At 40.0% G+C, this 19,748-nt stretch overlaps 1 protein-coding gene across 6 annotated transcripts in view; it reads right to left on the reverse strand.

Moving 5' to 3' along the window:
• SEMA6A (semaphorin 6A) overlaps positions 1 to 19,748 on the reverse strand; it is a 109,801-nt gene that overhangs the window by 54,160 nt on the left and 35,893 nt on the right. For 5 of the 6 annotated variants that reach the window (XM_062018758.1, XM_062018753.1, XM_062018754.1 and 2 more), the window contains 2 exons: positions 6,245 to 6,382; positions 3,468 to 3,585 (listed from right to left, as the gene is read on the reverse strand). In XM_062018758.1, the coding sequence (XP_061874742.1) occupies positions 3,468 to 3,585; positions 6,245 to 6,344 (218 nt within the window). In that variant the 5' untranslated portion in view covers positions 6,345 to 6,382. Of the gene's footprint in view, positions 1 to 3,467; positions 3,586 to 6,244; positions 6,383 to 19,093; positions 19,128 to 19,748 lie in introns of those variants that run through there. The other variant, XM_062018757.1, reaches the window with a different exon arrangement.

The raw sequence follows: 19,748 nt of genomic DNA on the forward strand, positions 1-19,748 counted from the left end.
AGAGACAGCATTGTTGTGGGGAACTGGCTTTTAAAAGTGTACTGTCTGCTCGGTGCTTGAGGGTGTTTGCTTTGTAAGATGCCCAGCTGAGGAGCTGAGTTTTCTTCTATTCCAGACTCTGTAAAACCAGAGCTGTCATTTACTTCTAAGACTGGTTTAATGTTTCAGTTTAGTATTTGCCTGACTTTACTGGCAGAGCAGTGGTTGGAGTTGGTGCTGGACTAAAATTACCTATTTAGCATGATATCAGCTTCATAGATTACTGCACAGTTCCTTTTTTATGTACATCACTCTTTGTTGCTGTCACTCCTACTATATAAAAGTGTGAACAAAATCTCTTGAATTGCAAATTAGGTGCTGCTGGAGCTCTAAAAACCTTCTTCCAGCACAGCTCTTGACTTTAATCATCAGTCTTGCTTCCCAGTCGTTGTGATTTTTTTTTTTTTTAACAAGAAAATTAGAAAATACAGTGGTAGTACTCAGAATGAGTCTTGAGCTCCACTCTAAATAAAATAGTTTTCAGAGGAGTCACCTTCTGGTTCAAGAAACAGTTCAAATAAAACTCGGATGCTAAGTTACAGCATCATCTGAAAGAGGGTGAGTTATCAGGCAAACTACATTCTCATGCAGTATATGAAATGTAGTTGCTGGACAATGTCAGCAAAGAGCAAAAGAGCTGTCAAATTCTAGGGAGGTCTCTCTAACCAAGGACAATGCAGGAATGTCCTTGCCCTCCTTTTCCCACTGCCACCCGACTCCTACTATCTACTAGTTGTGGTATGTGTACAGCTCGCTGCTAATTAAGTTATTCTAACACAAATTGACTTAATCCTAGAGCTTCCGTTTTTCCCACCTCCAGTCAGTAGAACTGAGTTTTGTTGCCATGGCATACTCTCGTGGAGGAAGGGAATTTAAATAATGCCACCGGCTGTGCATGACCCTTGGCCACTCTGAATCGTCTGAAAACGTGTAACTGCAAAAGAGGAGGGAGCGATCCTGATGTTTCCAGGGCTCAATAAACCATTTTGTACAGACAGGAGGGGTGGCAGATAACGTGAACAAAAGCTGCCGCTGAACAAGACAATGGGAGGAGGAGACATGGCAAACTTGGAAAAGGGTGTGTGTGGGCGGGTGTGAGAGAGACAGCGAGGGAGTACCCTTCCCACGAGAAAAAGAAAACAGAGCTGGTCCTTTGCAGGCTGCAAGCCAGATATTTGGACAGTACAGCTTCATGGGCTTTGGCTGAGCTATTCTAATTCTAATCTCTGCCTGGTAACATGAAATGAAGCCTTTATGAAGCGACACAAAATTTTATGTGGTAATAGCTAATACAGCAGTCACGTATCCTGTGTGACAAAATAAGCACCTGACAGAAATTTTGTTCTATGCCAGTCGCTCAGTAATAAAGTTAGTGGCTCCCAAAGCTGACTTAGTCCTCTCCCGGGCAGGGAGACTGTCTGCAAAGTAAACATTGGATATACTAAAACAAGTAAGCAAACAAAAAATCCAGCCCAAACACAACAACCTCAAAATAAAAACTCTGGATGTTTAATCATTTGTTTTGATTGCTCTTCAGATACTTTGGTGCAAATGTAAATTTATCATGGCTGTATTTCAGCATCTAAAAACAAAAAAAAAATCCCGTCAAAGCAACATCTGATATGATTGCTAAGGGATTTATATCAGCTACAGTTTTCAAAGACTCTTGTTACAAAACTCTTTGGGAAACAACTTGGATTGTGTAGACATTTGCTCCAGTCTCTAGATTTACTACTACCTCTACAGCAGATGTGGTATCACAGTTCTAAACTTTCATTGATACTAGTTATCTAAGGATTACTCATTTTCTGAAGTTTATTACTTAAAGACAAAAATTACCTTTGCTTTTTAACTTGTATCACATAAGCTTCTCAGCCCAGCAGGGATTTTGTTCAGTAATATGTGGAGGGGGTGAAGAATATGTCAAAGAGTTTTTGAGTTACCAAGGGAAAAAAAAAGTGTAAGAAGATTTTTGGTGCTTGTGTAAGTACAAAACAAACCAGGTCTTTATTCTTTTTCTTTTTGTAGGTCACAAGACACTAAGGAGTAAATATGCACGCTCATTGAGATAAACTCTGTCATACAAATAGATATATTCACATGCTATTTAAGAATGTATATCCACATACCAGTAAATGTACTATCCCCCAAATGTTGCAATTCTTTACATAATTTGTGCACACAGTGGTTTCATATCTCAAAATGTTTGTCTGGGTTTTTCTGCTGTAATGTCAGTTGCTTGGGCACTGTGATAGTCTAATTGCGTCAATCTCTGTCTGGGAACAAACTATGAAAACAGCACAGCAAAATCCACAAAGCGGATTTACCACCTCCTCACAGCAAATGATTTCCTAGTTTAAAACAAAACAAATAAGGAAAGCAAAGGGAATTCAGCCATGAAAAGGAGGAAATCCTGCCACCACCTTTCAAACCCCTTCAGTCTGCTCCCCTGCCCTGCTCATTATCACACTAAATGCAGCAAAAATACTAATCCCCAATCTCAGGCAAAGCGCAGAGAGGCCTTGCTGTGGAGTGGCCTGCTCTTTGTGCCCTACAACCAGTGCCCATGCTGCTCCTATGGAAGGATGCCTGCTGATTGCCTGCACCTAATGCAGGGGTATGGCATGAGTGAGAACCCAGAGATCTGCCATCCAGACCCCATAGAAACTGGTGCATGAGAGAAGCCCCCAGAAGCTGTGCTGTGCCAGTACAGCTGCACTGTCTGGGTAGAAGTGTGGTTTTCTAGCAGCCAGGGATGTGGCTAAGTAAAAATGGCACTTTTTTTGGTGCTTGGGGTCAAGTGGAAATTGACAGGCAGATGTACATCATAGGACACCACAGGACACATCTGACCACCCAGAAGATGGGGAGTGCTGTTTGAGAAGAAAGCCAGGCAGCTCCTGCAGGTTGCAGAGAGCTTTGATGATGGGGCTGGTGGCGAGAGGCTGCCTCTCCTGTCCTGGCCATCCAACCCATCACTTCTCCCATCTGCAGGAACAGCCTGCCTCTCTGTGGCACAAGCAGATGGAGGTGCATCTCTCCGATGGAGGAGAAGGACCAGAATACAGGCAGCAAACAAGCTGCTACAGGAGGGACAGCTTGCAGGGAGGTCCCAGATAGGATCTGGGTCCAAGAGCTCCTGTACTAGACTCCCCAACTTTGCTAAACTGGATCCTTCTTGCATTCATCCTGCATCAATCTCCTTTGCTAACAACAAGCAGGCAGAGGAAGGGTTAATGTGTGATCTGAACCTGCAAAGATGAACCTTAATGACTGACTTATAAGGTTTACAATATATCTTAGTAATAGGCTGCAAAGCTCTCTCTGAGTATGAGAAAAGGTAAAAATAATGTCCCATGAGAAAAACTCAGAACATCCCTTGTCTTCTCCTTCCTCTTCTGAAAGCGGTGAAGCAGGGGACTACTCACCTAGCAGCAATGTAGAGGGTCCTGTTCATGACCATGACCAGCTGGATGTCCAGTCGGTGCCTCTGCGTGGTGTTCCGCCCTGGTTTGTGACCCACAAACACTGGATACTGTCTTGTATCTGTGGGAAGGGAAAAAAACCTCACAGGGTCAAAAGAGAATCACAGAATGAAACAGTACTAACATGGAATACCACGGGGCCCAGCTATGACCAAAACCTATCGTTTCTGTTCTGGCCTGGCAGCACAGCCTGGGGTGGAATATATGAGCACAGAGAGTTGTTCTTTAGTTATAGCCTTGGCAGCTGCAAAGGAGGAAATAATCACCTTTGTAGAAGACAAAAAATTGTGAGTTGGTTTAGAGTGCAAAGCTGTTCTCAAGCTCTTGGCACACAGGCACACAACACTTTCTCAGTTTTTCTTTCACTGCTTGGAGAACTTAAATGCTCACTCCTGGCTGCTAACGTGTACCTATCAGGACAAAACTGTTCCACAGTGGTCTATCAGTCCGCCAACATGACTGGATTGGTAGTGGTTAAAGCAAAAGACTTGTCCCTCTTTAGTTCAAACTGCTAGCTCCTTGGGTTTCTGACAGGATTGGACTGCCATGGCTTAACAGCTGTGGGGACCTCTGAGAAACAGTGGGAAACCACAGCCTGAACTTTATAAAATCAAAGTCACTGCATACTATTTTGGCAACTAGTCTGACACTCCAGTTCTTCTGGCAACTGGACAACAGTACTGCCTGGAAGCCCTATACTGAGCTTACACTATCAATGATGCTCCCACATTCTACCAGACAGTAAGAGCATTTATTCACTCTATTCCCACAATTTTTTTGGTGACATCTCAACAGGCATGGGGTGTGCTACTGCTACCCAGATGATCTGTGTGTACAGCCTATAACATCAACAAATGCTTCTGACCAAGGGCCACTTTGCAGTTAGACTTCATATTTATACGCAATCATGACATCTAGACTAGCAAGCACAAACTAGGCAGCTAGTTAAGTAAACAAAAAGATAGAGGAGAGGAGAAGGATAAAACTCTGACGAACATTATCATCAGTGCAGAACTGCTGCATGTGCATGTTATACAGAACTGACAAGCATTTAGCCATGCCTGAGCCTTTTCCCCATCATTATGCTTTCCCAGAAACCTGCAGCTGTGTGAAGGAGTCTACTTCTTTAGAAACTTAGTTATTGCTTCAGTGCTTTTAGTCATTGTCCTCTAAAAGTATTTGCCCTGTTAAACCTGGTCAAAGTATTGATTCACAGCATGGCTTCAGTGAAGCATCTGAGAACCCATGTGTCAGAGAGACAGGTGATAAAACTGGGTAGAAACAGCAACTTCCCTGCAAATCAGACACTGAGAACCCTTGAAGAAATAAATTAAGACAGCCCAGGCAGGATTTACAATCAGAAGCTTAATCCTTCTGCCCAAGTCCTACGTGCAAAATGCCAAGTTCAACTGTAAGACTGTTCTCTGTCCTGTACTGTTTTCCCTGTAACTCATGGATCTAGTATGAGTGGGGGGGTTGTACATTCATGTGCATTTCAGCAAGGCATGCCACAGAGGAAAAAGTTATCCCACGTTCAATTTCTCCAAACGGATGAAGACTGACTATTTCTGCATTAGCAAGGATGACTAGTACCACCCTTCTGGAGGGTGCAAATGCTGGTGCAAAAGACCCAGTGGTGACAGCAGACATGTTTCAGCAGGGTTTGCTTCAGAGCAGTTCTGCCCTGTTCTTGTATCCCAGATGCCTATTAAGCATTTGGAGCACATCAAGTACATCCCTGGAGTCTGTCTTTCTGGCTTGGTGTTATCCAAGATAGACAAGTTTACAGATGCCAAGGCCACCCTAAATCACAGCAAGCAAAGTCAATCAAGAGATTCACTCTAAAATCCAGTTCCTGCCCACAAGTAGGCCTAAACATAAACTAAGGACTCATTGGTAACTTGCTAGTACTGAGCATACTTTCCCAGTGCTAAAGACTCAATCTTTTGAATGTCTGAACCTTCAGGACTTTGGAAGACTTTTTTTGCAGTAATCATAATCGAGCTGAGGTCAATATGAAAGAATCAGTTATGCTAAGCCTGACTTGCATGGTGAAACGCACAGAAAGCCCTCCACCTGTTCAGCCAGCAAATCTCAATACTGATTTGCAGCTGTCTGTGTTACTCTAGATTTTGAAGAGTTTGCCAATCGCTGCTGGGATGAAAGAAGAGAGATTCTGTTAGAAAAAATTCTCTATCTTGATTTGGTTTTTAGCTACATTTCCAGCTTAGCAAAAAATGTCTAATACTAAAACGAAATCCATCCAAACATAAGGAAGCACATTCTATTCCTCATATTAGAAAAACAAATTAACTTTTCAGAGCTCAGTTACTTTAGTGTGCTATGCTTGATACTCTGGTTATCCAGAACTACCACAAGCCAGGTGAGGAACACTTTGATTATGGTGTAGAGGGGAGAGACAGCTTCCTTCCTTTGCTGCTGGATAGAGTAAGATATTTGGTTAGATGATCCCCCTGAAATGTTTCTGCTTGGTTTTGGATGACCAAGAAGTTTACCACCAAAAAATCATAGGTCAACAGGAAAAAGCTGTGTTCTTGTATTAGTATCTGAGAATGTAAACTGTCTCATCTGGGAGACATCAAGAAAACCATCTTTATTCATTGCAACTGTAATAAAATGCTGTTGATTTCAAGTCATTGAAATCAAGTGAACATTGAACAGTATTAAGCAAATGAAGTCCTCTGGCCTCTTATACTTACAGTTGCCATGTGAAATACTGATTGGCTCAGAATCTTCTGGGAAACCAGCCCCAGCAAAATGTAGCAGTGTGAAATATAGCAGCAAGGCTTCTGACCTCATAGTAGTTCAGCTGGGAGGCTTCACTTCTTCACTTCACCCTGTGGAAGACAAACAAGGGCTTAAGCACCTTCTGTCCATTCAGTTTCAAGCACTGCATACAGAAAGGTAGTCAATGTAAAGCAGAGGGAGCTTTTATTTTCCTCAAGGCTCTCACGGTATCTGAGGAGGTATGTCATGTTTCTAAGCAGATGGGAAACTACCAGGCCAGTTTCCCTTTAGTTCGTGACCCAGTAGTGTCAGATCTTGCTTGAGGATACAATTAAGTACCTGTGAGCTACTTAAGAGTTTTCTGTCTCAGCTGCTTGTATGCAATAAAGAAACTTCTCCTGCACTGATCGACAGCTGACAACAGTTTTCCAGGAAATATTTTGTTTTCTCCTTCTTTGGTTTACATAATTAGATGATGACACACAGCATAAATATAAAAACCACGTTACATTATTCTGGTTAAAAGGAGATTATGGGTTATACTACAGGACTGATTCATGCTCTGCAGAGCTGTGAATCAAGTAAAGAAACACTGAAAGAGCTTGATGGAGCATGCAGAACATGTCATTGGGCTTTACTGTAAAAGTATGTACCCATAAATTTAGGTATCATAAAATCAATACTCCAACTTATGATAAAATAAGGAAGAACTGTCTTAAAACTAGCGTTTTTATCCCATTTTTCAGTGATGCATTCACTCATTCACATTTCACTTACAAAACTGTTCCTAAATCCTGAAGATAAAAGAAACGACAGAAGCGCTTGGATACAATGAAAGAAAACAGCACATAATACAGTAAATAGCTCATAATTCCCTGGCAAATTTCACAGAGACACTGATCTGCTCAGGAAATCAGTGTAAAAGTGGGGTTTTCTTTTCATCCCTTCCAGAGTTTCAAACCTTTGATACCTCCTGCCAAAGATTCCTTTTGAACAAAGCTATTTTACAGTAATCTGTCAGTCATTCAAGATTTACAGGCAGGAAGTCAAACTTCATAACCTACATAGTCTTTGAAACTTAATTTGGCAAACAAAGTGCTAACTTGTCCTTCTGCAACACCATCTAATATTAGATACCTATGTCTCCTTTCTCGATGCCAGAAGAAGCATTAAGAAGTCTTATGTTGCATTTTCATTTGTAATTTGACAGACACAGCTGATTCCTCATCTTCTACTCAATTTAAAAACGCCATAGTAATTAATTTGTCTTATCAGATACATGATTTCAAATAAAATTTCAGCTCCTATAACTGGATTTGAATAGGGCCTGTGTTGCAGGGTGACATAGTCCATAAGGACTAATGATTTATTGTACTCTATGTTTGCCTATTATTATTCAAACAAATTGGAAACTTGTCTGAGTCTATTTCTACTAACAAAATAACTGAGAGACTGAGTTAGACTGAGATTAGAAAAAAAAATAGTTTAATGTAAGGCAGTGACTGACACCTTAATTGAACAAAGTGTCAGACGCATGGCAAAGGATAAAAACAGCAAAAAGAAACGCAACACAAAGTAGATGCTGTTTGTCTAGTATACCTTATGTGAGAAGGCATACTAGAAGATTGTACATACAAGTCCCAAGAGATGCATTTCCATCTAGCACTGGTTAGGCTGATGGTTGTGTGTAATTACTGACACAGCTATGTCTACCTGCAGACACTTTCTTTACCTGTTTCCCCATTTGTCTCTTTAAACAGTTCCTACATTTTCTCCTGACTGTCAGCTCTCTGTGGCAGGAACTGTTTTTTTCTGCTTGTTTCCATGACCAGTTAAACATCATTTCAGAGTGCCCAAAGTAGAAAGAAGCAGCAAAAGAAAAAATAATACCTGAAAACACAGTCTCCCTCAAATGGTTTGGGTTAATAATAAGATATACACATTAAATAGGTTAATTATTTTCTCTCTTGACATTTTTTTGAACTGTGTTTTAAACATTTGCCTCAGTAAGTACACTGGAAAGTGACAAAGTGCCTTATCTTAACACATAAAGAGACTGAAATTCTTTCTTCCTTTAAATTGTTACAGTCCAATGCAGAAGTCTTTTTTGAAATACACATGAGAAACAACAGTTTAGTTTAGCAGAACTTATCAGGCAATCCAGTTTTTCCACTTAAACCTTATTCATCCACAGTATCAGTCTGTAGGCTGACAATTCAAACTACTTGGCTCACAGTGAGAGTCTAGAGCACAAGAATAGCTGCTCTCTGTTACTCCCTATCAGCACATCATCCACTACAATGCAAGTGCACTATGAGGAAAGCATTACAGTTCTGCAGACATGCTGCCACTCCACTTTAGAGTCTGAAAAACTTCTTCCATGAGTGATGCTGCATCATCATTCACTACTTCTCATTCAGACCTGTGTATCACTCTGTGTAAATAAATACAGGAGACAGCCACCACGAAAATGAAGAACGCCCAGTGTGCTTTGCCATTTTATATACATGTTATTAGGCCAGATCTTTTTTCTTTTACCAAAAAAGAATTACCTGGTGAATGAACTGACACATTGCCTTCTAACAAAGACTAGTTTAGTATGTTTTTAAGTACATGAATTTTTCTGCCATTCTTAAGGGTAGCTTGTGGGGAAGAAATGAGGGAGAAGAGAGGAAAAAAAACATAATCCTCTGTTGCTCTAGGACTAACATTTTTAGTTGTTTGAATTCCTATGAAGTAAATGCAAAATGTCTACTTTGATTTCTCAATGATCCAAATGGATACTGCATGTGTATCAATGCCTGGGCCAATGACGTAACATCAAGTAGGACTCAAGCTGCATCTGAAGGCAGGCTTTTACTAGGAGGTAATTATTCAACCATAATGTTAATTTTGCTGTTCTTATAATGGTGCAAAGAGCTGTACTGTTTCAGTGGAATTTCTGAAAAGTGCTGATTTGAGAAGGTCACACCTATTTTTAGTACAAGTTTGTTTTCAGCAAATACACAGCCTTGGTTGTGCTCCTACTTCGCAACTGTGCTGAAACTACTTTGTATTCAAAAGTGCTTGTGAACACATTGTCTGATGAAGCATGAGTAGCTAGACAGTGACGCCAAGTGAGCACAGGCACTATCTCTGAATAAAGTTTTGCAAACATCACTGGAGAGATCTTTAGTCAATGTAGATCACTGCAGTTCAACCTGGCCTGCAATAAACCATACTGGTTGAAACAGAACCAGCTCTGAGAACTCCACTTCTCTACATTCAAAACATGATTTCCACTCCCACTGAAGGAAGCTAGTGGTGACAAGAAGAATGAGTTTTGATGGTTCTTGTATTAGCAGACACTCTAATAAAATACAGTCCTGCAAATGTCTAAGAGCCTGTTTTATAACCTAATGCAATGACTTGAAGCCATTGAGTTGGTGGAGTAGTTCAGATTTCTTCAAAGCTTTACTAAAACTCCAACTAATCTGCTTCTTGTGTGACCAAGACCAATGCAAATATAAATCTATGGAAGATACTCTCACTCTCTAATTCTTCTTTCTTAAGTTGATGGTTTCAAGTACCCATGCAAGATGTTTTTTTCTGGTTACTTCTGTGTTTCTTCGTTTTTGTAATATTATGATTATGTATACATAAACCATATGATATCTTAATATATATAGAAAGCAGGTTTGCCTTCAAAGGTGGAAAAAGCTTTTCTGTTTGTATGCCATGGCCCAAAGGTGGACCACCTCCAAGAAGGATGTTCAGACACTAGAAGTATATATTTGCTATTACTATTATATTTACTCACTCAAAGCCTACATATACCTATACATACATATATACCCTTTGTACCCACATAGATACTTGATATAGGGCACTACATTTTGTAAAAATAATGCTGCTGGCATGAAGGAGTTTCTGAAGCTAAGGAAGTAATGATCATTCCAAATGAAGGAGAAAACTGATTTTTCTGTACCAAGTGCTCTCCACTATGTCTATGCATGGCTATCTGAGCCAATAAAAAGCCACCATGATGTGCTCTGCTTCTTGCTGTCTGATATTTATAGTATTTAGTGAACAATGCTTGATGTGGAAATGCACATAGAATACCTGCTTTGGTAAGGAAACGATTACACAGCTGCTGCCATAACATGCCACTAACCCGGTTATTGTATCTACAGCTGGTAACTTCAAGAAGGGTCATATAAATGACATAAAAAATCATAAATGGAAGACTTAACTACCATAAATTCCATAAAACTGTAAGGCCATATTTGATCTTCAAAACTAACTCAACAACAACAGCAATGATTATGCAGACACATGTATAAATAACTACTGAAAAGAACACTCTTCCATGTTAGAAAACCTCCCATCTTGTTGCTTTGGCCTCACTGTACATTCAGCTAACCCCAGCAAAATTCTAAGCAGAATTAAAGTATGTAATCATGTTAGAATTTTCCCATGGCACCGTAAGTCTTTCAGTAATGGATAAATCTTATTATATTCATTTATTACAAACCTTCTTTATACCACAGTGGGTAGTGTTCATACATGACAGCTGCACTTTGATACACAAATTATTAAGCTTAACGTGAGAATTACCAGACAAAATCTAATAGTCCGTTTTATGCATGAAGCAAGATCAGGAAACTTAATGGCCACAAAAAGCCCATGACCATCTTCTATTATTTTGTTTCTACAAACATGTAGAAATAACTTATTCTTCAAAAAGGCAGTAAATCTAGTAAGAAGGAACACCATTTAATCAAACAGTGTGGAAACTAAAAACTGAAGTTGGATGAATTTGAATTACTACATAAGGAAAAACACATGACCTGAAGAGTAGCAGCCGCCATGAACTGACCCTGGAAATACTCAGCAAATAGCCCTTCTCATCACATCAGACATTTCTTACCTTCAGAAAGACAAAAGGATCATAAAGAAAAGCAAAAAAGCCAAATTGAGTTGCATAACAGCAGTAACAAAAAGATTTGAGATAAGAGCTTTAAAGGCACATAAGTGAATGAGAAACTCAAGCCCTACTTCAGTGACTCATCCAAAGAAACTTACAGAGAAAGATCTATCTACCAATACATAAAAAAGCAAGCATTGATCTATGCAGCACAAGTTTTGCAACACTGAAGGCAGAAGACAGAAACCAGGCAGCTAATCTGACTGCTTTTCCCTGCTATGGTACAGATTTGCCATGCAATAATGGCAAGCATCCTTCATCTCCTTTCGCTAAGCCTTTGGAAATCTGTTAAGTGGAAGACACCGTTACTGCTATGTACCTCTTTGGATTCACAGTTCCCAGTGAAAGACAAGAGTTCTGTTAAAGTCAGAGAAAGGAATAATGCAAGAAGAAGAAGAGAGGAATACAACCTGAAGGCTCCAGCTTCCAGAAAAGAAGGAAAGTTAGGCTGGCACAGTGGAGCTGTTCAGAAAAGCATCCTTTGTCTACACCAGTTTGGTTGGTGGGCTGGCTGTTGCCTAGCCACCTTGTATGGCTGCACTTGGCAGCAGAAAGGATCATGCAAAATGCCTGGTCCAAATGGTGCCAAGGGGATCAGGCAGATGTGAGAGAACAGAAGCTCAGCAGGTGCTTGGGGAGCTCAAGAGAGAGGAGACACAAGTGGCTATGAGCAAGACACAGCATGGAGTGAGATGCATGACAACTGAATTGGCACATGGCAGGACAGTGCCCAGGATGGACAGCCTTTTTGCTTATGTTGGCCTTACTCTAACAATTGCTGCTCAGTCACCTGAATGATGGTGCAGGTGGCTGCAGAGACTTAATGCCAGCTCTGTGCCCATCATCACTACCAACCTCCAACGTCTTTTTGTGACTGATGGTGTGGCTATCATCATCTTTCCTCTCCTGTCCTGCTCCTGTTGTCTCTACAGCTGGCCATCCATATCATTTGGTCAGAAAAACACTCTAGCACTCTAGGTAGCTGGCCCTTATGCTAACAAAGGTAACAGAAGGTCGCCCCTGAATGCTGGTGAGGGAAGGAAGGCAGTGCTGCTACCTGTCTGGTGTCCCTGTTGATCCTAAATTATGTGTATGAAACACACTCACTCATACCTTTTGTGCATATGAAAAATTTCTCCCTTACCATTAGAAGGAATGTATGGGTGTCCTCTGCTATATACACTTTACTGCCATTTTAATTGGATTCAGTACTGCTTACTCATTGCCCAGCTGCTATGGGCTGCATGCCAGACGTGACGGTTAGGCCCAAAGGAAAGACACCAGTAAGAATGATTTTGCCTCATATAGTAAGCAACAGCATTTACCTTTATTAAAAAGAAAAATACAAACTTGATTACCAGTTTGATGAAACAGACACATTGACTAGATGGAACTTCCCACCAAGACTTGCAAAAATGTATGTCTAAAATAGAATTTCAGCCAAAACACGAAGCACTTTTCATGCAAGTTTCAGGGGTACTTGCTTATTTTGTTCAGGTTTGTGCAAATATTAGCGCTTTCTCCTTCACTCATTTGCAACTTTATAAGGCCATACATCATGCACAATAATGTCAGCTATGAGATGTAACATCACTACTACCTCCTGTTTCAGTAAGTGATAAGCTGAAAAGATTTGGACAACCCTCAGACAGCAGTGATGAGCCTCAGCCTGCCGAACAGTAGTAGCAGGTGTCAAGTCAGTAGGCAAAACTCAGCATGCTTAATGCTGGCAACCTGTCTCATCAAGATCAACATTACTGTGTGATCCAGTGCAGTGCGAAAAGAAAATGTAAAGAACAAATGGAGGCTTGAACAGGAGAAACCTGCTGCTGACCTGAGAGAGACATCCCGGTGACTGCAGTGTTAATAGGATGCTGCTGTTTGGAAAGGGAACAGTCAGATGGAAGATGAACATCTCCCAGATGGAATTAGAAGCATCTCAGGTCTATTGATTTTGGTTGTAACCTTTACTGTAAACAGTCCACGGGGGTCTCATCAGCCACCTGTTCAGTGATATTTGCATTGAAATATAGAGCCAAAGCAAATGAGAAAATGGCCACAGTTCCTTGCTAAAGCATCTGCTCCGTTCCCTCCCTCTGTCTATGCATCTCCAGCAGCAGCTAAAGTACAGATTTTAGAGGAACGGGTAACACAGTGGCAGTATCCCTCTCATAAGGCACCAGAAACAATGAACGCTCCATTTGTCATGATGTTGATGGTGGTGGTAGTGGTATTATATCATGCAATACTTCACTTTCTAATAATTGCTCAGTTTTATACTGAAATCAGGCTTGCCAAAACTGGGAGGAAAGCCATCTGTGCATGGAGGATGACTGCCAGAAACATTTGCAATTTTATTTTGGGGTTATAAACCTGCAGAATAGAACAAAGGCAATGCCTAAATAACCCCTTTCACTCACCACCCCCAACCACACTGAGCAACAGACCTAACTCTGGAACAGCTTTGGTTGGTCATTACAAAGATGTCTTTATTATTTTTAAAAGCCTCACTCATTTAAGAGACAAAAATAGCTCTATTGATTATTAGCGGGACTTCAGCAAACCTCTGTCAAGATTTTGAATTAAGAGCTAAATGTAGTAATCGCTGCCTTTTGACAGGAGAGAACGCCATCTCTAATATATACTTTGCTGCTTCATCTCAGCATGCTTAATAGAAAACTACAAGCAGCACCATTACTCTCCACAACTGTCACTTTGCCTGGGAAATATCAGTGTCAGTCAACTGACTTTCCATTCTCTCATCTGATGGATGGAATAAAAATTATGTAGCTACAGGTGACCCAAAGCTGTAATAGGAAAGAAATGTGACCTCCCCTTTGTGTTCTTCTCCTTTTAGATAACAAAGGCAAAACCTGAACCCTTACATGTTTTCACAACAGTATTGACAATTGTCATGGATTAAAAGTTTTGACACAACTCCGCAGACATTGTTTCAGCTGCCACATGCCTGCTGTAAACATAACATTAGGATCAGGCAGTAATCCTAAAACAATCTGTACAGCTCAGCCAACTCTTCAGGTCAGAGTCCTCTCAGATACTTAGCATTTGCCTCCTTTCACTGCTGGTATATACGTAAACGTATTGCAGACCTTCTTCACCCTCTACCCAGGAGGAAAAACTTAATTTTCAGTCCTCTTGCATCTGTATAACAGGTCAGATCGATAAACAATGGCATAGGTTAACTTTGAAGAAAAAATTAGGATCCCATAGAACATATGTTTAAAATCTCTATATAATCACAATCAATTCTCCTTTACTTTTTGTTAATGTAAGAAATGTTCATGCACTTAATGCACGAAACCTGGCTGTATTCTTCAGGAAATTGTTTTGAAACAAAAGTGTACATTTTTTAAGGTGACAAAACAGTAGAGAAATGAAAATTCTGACATTCAATCTAGATGTTAAGTAATGAGAGCACACTGCTTAGCTTTCATGCAATTTGGCCAGTTCTGACCCGAATTCCTTTAAAGGAAAAAACAAAATTCTTATTAATCTGGCTTCATTTACCTTAAGTGAAATATTAAGTTTGGTCAGAGTACTTTTTCAAAAGGCATCAATCAACTTGTGCATTAAATGGTCTGATACAACGTCAAACTACACCTCTACGCTTAAAAAGTGAATGAAATCTACTGCAACACTGTAAATGCTAAGAACAGATACTACCATTTACTTATTAATTACTCTGTCTGTGGACACCATACTGCCCAAAAGTGCTTTGCCCCAGAAGTCACTCTTGGAGACTTAGTAGTCTACTCATGGCATTAGGAAAACTCAGGCCAAATCTCAGAATTATATTCTGCAGAAGGCTGCTCAGCACAAGGACAAGTGGACACATTGCGGTCCAGGCAACTTATCTCCTAGAGGCGGTAAAAAGAGCAAGGATTTTCTCTCTGGAAATTGGGCAAATTCTTCAGGATATGTGATGTTTGTCTCTGACAGATAAAAAATGCAGGTAAGTAAAGAGCTCTCAATATGTGTTTATCATTTTAACTTCTAGTTTGTTTGTTATATCAGTTTTCTCAAGTTTCTCTGCACCTTGCAGAAGAGCATGAAATAAAGTACAGCAAAAATGAAACATATCTACAAAACAAATGTAATCCTTGAGGGAAATTTATAACATGCCTGTGGTTAAGCACAAGCAAGTATGGGAAACTACTAGAACACTCTGAGTCCTAAGAAAACAATCCAATTAACTGAGAACATAGTCTCTCAGTACTACCTCTGACATATCTCTCCCTCAGACATCCATCCATTCACATGGGCTCATACACTCATAGACATTTACCCAAATTTAAAACGCTCAGACACCACAGTAGAGACGTTTCATAGATCTCTGTCTTTCATGATTTTCTTCATTGCCCAATGGTTTTTGCTGATATTTTTAAAAACTTTAAAGGAGTACAATAAATCTGGCTCTGAGACAGAAAATCCATGTAGTTTGCTTTTCCTCTGAGACAACCATGATGCTTGCAGTAATCCAGTTTCTTAAATTTGATAGTAATTGCTATCTCCAAGTGGCAGACTCTGAGCTTTGCTCTGTCTAGATTCATGCCTAACAAATTCCCAAATTTTACATCATATATAATATAAACAGCTTTGCAGACAAGTTAATACAAGAAAGTACCCTATCCTCAAGAATGACTTTTGAGTAAGGGATCACATCAATATGCCAATATGACACATTTTTCATTCTCCTCTTCATTCCAACACTTGAGGGTTTTGAAGAAAACTGAAGACAAAACAAGAAGCCCATAGATACATAAGAAAAATCCTACTTCCAGGATACTACTGAGATGAACAATATTGTCTGTTAACCTGAACATAAGGTTAATTAGTGTAATGCAGTTTCTTTAAGGGAAAATGCTATATGCAGATATGATCAATTAACTTCTGAATATAGAGATAAAAAATTCTGTAATTAATAGACTGGTGCAAGATCACTTTAATTACTGAGGACCTGTTATTGAGAGAAACATGAACTATTTGACGTGATTTCAAGGGCAAACTTAAAAATGAGGTGGTTATGGATCTGAGAAAGTTAAAAAAAAAAAAAAAGATTACAGTTCGATAGAGATGAGCCCCTGCATCACATAAATACACTACTCTCTTCTCCTGACACACATTCATCTAGATACTGATGAATACAAGCATCCTTACACATTTGTTCACACCTGCTTCTTAGCACAGCATGAAGGAATTACAGCAGCATAGAAAACGAAGTCAAAGCAGCATTGACAAATGACTGTAGTACAAGTTACAAAAGCAATAGCTCTGTTATTATGTGCTTTACTTCTTTGGAAAAGCTGTGGAGAAAAAAGGCTCAGTGTAGCAAGAGAGAACAAACCCACCGAGTATGACTGCCTGAATGGGGCATGATGGATGAGCTTCCTTGTGGATATGAAAAGCCTCTAATCTGTTCTCTGGCTCATTGGTAGAGCAAAGCAAAGTCATTCTCTTCTTCAGGAAATATTCTCTGACTTTCTGATATCACATGCAGGGTTTTTGCAAAGGACAATCCAGACTGTCACCCAGATGGGACAGCAGCCTGTTTACAGGTCCTGTGATAGGTCAGGCTCAGCTACACAGCCCAAAATCCCACAGCAAGACAAAGACTTTTCTATATTGCTCACACTTCCTATAGCTATTTTAGGAATGATTGGCTGCATTCAGGTTCTGACTGCAAATAAAGAGATACATAGGCAGAGAAGTCATTTTCACAGCAGCAGCACATAGCTCATGACTGATGCTGAAAAAATCATTACTAATATTCCAGCTAATTATGTGGAGTTTAAAAAAAACAACATGCTGCAATATACACAATGTAGGCACTGTCCCAGTGTTGAAATAATATCCACTAGCACCAGGACGAGAAGGCTCTTGCTCTGGAGTTCACTGAAGAAAGTTCGGTTCCAATTTAAATACAAAGGGTTTCTCAAACAACCAAAGACCTATTCCCAAACCTTCTCCCCTTTTTCCCCACTCCTTGCAACTTAAAGGTGGGGAATGCAAGAAAAGTAATGGTTCATTAGCTGAGTGCATCTATGCAGATTCAGCAAGATTGCCTGATGAGTAGGCACACTCAGTTATGGGTTTTTAACAAATATGCCAGGTGGTTTTGAATCTGAATGAATCCTTCCTAGCTTGCCTGACAGAACAAAAATTCCTGTGCAGAAATAGTGAAGACATTGTAGCTGGCAAACTGCTGCTGCTATTTCTTGCTTTACAGTTCTGCTGCTTACATGACATATCAAATGCTGCAGAGTTTCCTCTAACTTTGGGTTGACCTCAGTAATGTGGACATTCAGCTGATTATCTGATTCAGCTAATCTACAGTCAAACCCTAAATTTCTGCCAGTAGACAGAAGAGGAAAGAAAAGCTCAAAAGACATTAGGCCAGAAAAACAAATTACTTTTTAATGAGAATGAAGGCTGTATGCACTCAGAAAAGCCTGAAGAGACTCAGGCTGGCATCAAGGTGTGACTTTCTCAATGGGACTCCAATCCAGCAGCCCCATGTCCAGCCTTGCCTATATGTATGGATGACGTCTCAGATTATGCTTCCTTGCACCACAGAACAGTGACTCTCCAGCTTGCAGTGCAGTCACACAGATAGCAGTCACAGCTAAAGGGCATTGGGTTCTTTTTATTTATGCCAGTGGAAATGCTGACACCAGTGTCTGCTAGATGGTGCAGTACTGATTACCAACAGACTTCAGAAAGGCCAGTAGCTGCTCTACAGCTCACCCGATCTGCATCAGCTCATGGGCAATGTTGCTTTACCTACTCATAAGCCTTCCAATCATAGGAAACTGTGTATCTTTAATACTTTCATCCTCACAAAAGTACATGTCCTTATGTACTCAGTTAAATTCTGCTAACTTTATATGGCTTTTGGGCAAAGTCTGCTATCTAATGTGAGGAAATGAAAACACCACATTCAAACTTCCTATGAAATTTGAATTTATATTTAATTTTTTAAAAGAAGAAATTATTCTTTTGAATTTTGAATTCTTGTTTTCTTCAAGTAAGCAAATTAGGTGCTCTTGGACATATTCCATGCTGTATTTCTTCTTTTTAAGATTTTCCTGTGAGCAATTCAAAACAGAATCTCATGAGTATTGTTTTTCTGTGATAAATCTCACTATATCAGCTTTAAATAAGAGACTACTCTTTGAATATGGTCTATATTCAACCAGTGCTTGTCAAAATGTCAATTTTGCTGTGTCTATGATTGTACACATTGATAACTTCTGGTATCCTGAAACACAGGACCAATACCACCTACAAAACAGGCTGTGATGGCTCACTGAGAAAACTTTTTGGAAGAAGACTTCTCTAAATGACCTGCAGCAAATGAGATCCGAAGGATGTCTTTTCAGGAGTTTCCCTTCTACTGCTGGAAAAACCAAACTTTCAAAGAAAGCACTCAATCTACAAAATCTATTCTGGAAGCTCTGAGAGACCCGTTACCTGCTTCACTTCATGGTTTTCAGCAATAGACACCAGCGCAGAGGTACCTCAGTGGGATAGACAGCCCAGAGCTACTCCCTGCTCTCACAAAACTTCCAGAAAAGAGAAAGACCTTTATTTGTTTCACTTATCAGTAAGCTATGCTGTGGAGTCAGAAACATGTGCAGCCACAGAACAAAAGTCACTCCTGGAACACACTGAAGAATAATTTTATTTAAGAAAATTATTGATAATTTACGATTACCTCACTGAATACTGGTGCCTACTACAACTTCCCACTTTAATTTACAGCTAGAAACCATTTTTTTTCCCCTCAGCAAATTACCATACTTTTTGCCCCTGGTGTTGTGAAAGTATTACTTACTGTCCTGGTGAGGAAGAAACAACCTTCACAGGGTCTGCATGGAGGAGCATGCAGCCAGGAGGTGCAACACAAACCTATGACAAGCAAAACAAGGTTGCACGCTGGCAATGATCCACAATAAAGTGCTTTTATAAAGAATGGAATATGTTTGTGCGACTGAAAACTTCAATGCTTCCCTGTTACACACTTAGAAATGCTTGAACACTTCCTTTCTGAATCCTGAGGAGCTCCCCACAATCTCTTCACTTCTCAGCACTTAGATAGAGAGACCCTCTCTCGTAAAAGGACTTGGCTTTCCTCATGCAAAAACAAATTTGGCTTTACTTACATCAGAACAGATTACTCCCTTATTCACACACACCCTTACATTCCCCAAAAGCTGAGAATGTTATTTCTGCTGTGAGCTTGTGGGGACAGATGGTATCTCTCCTCCTTTTTTGGACAGTTTTAAGATGGCTGGTGCTTCACATAAATAAATAACAATAAAAACACCCCCAGTCCTTGATGATCAAAGGATAACTCAGCTTGGAATCTATCTTTTAAATATACATTTTAATAAACCTGACTTGTAATTTTATTTCTCTTAGCTTATGCTATGAAACTCTGAAGGCAGAAGGAAACCAAGATGATGGCTTCTCCCAGGAACTGGACAATG

The sequence above is a fragment of the Colius striatus genome, chromosome Z (genome assembly GCF_028858725.1).
Source record: "Colius striatus isolate bColStr4 chromosome Z, bColStr4.1.hap1, whole genome shotgun sequence".
NCBI classification, from domain to species: Eukaryota; Metazoa; Chordata; class Aves; order Coliiformes; family Coliidae; genus Colius; species Colius striatus.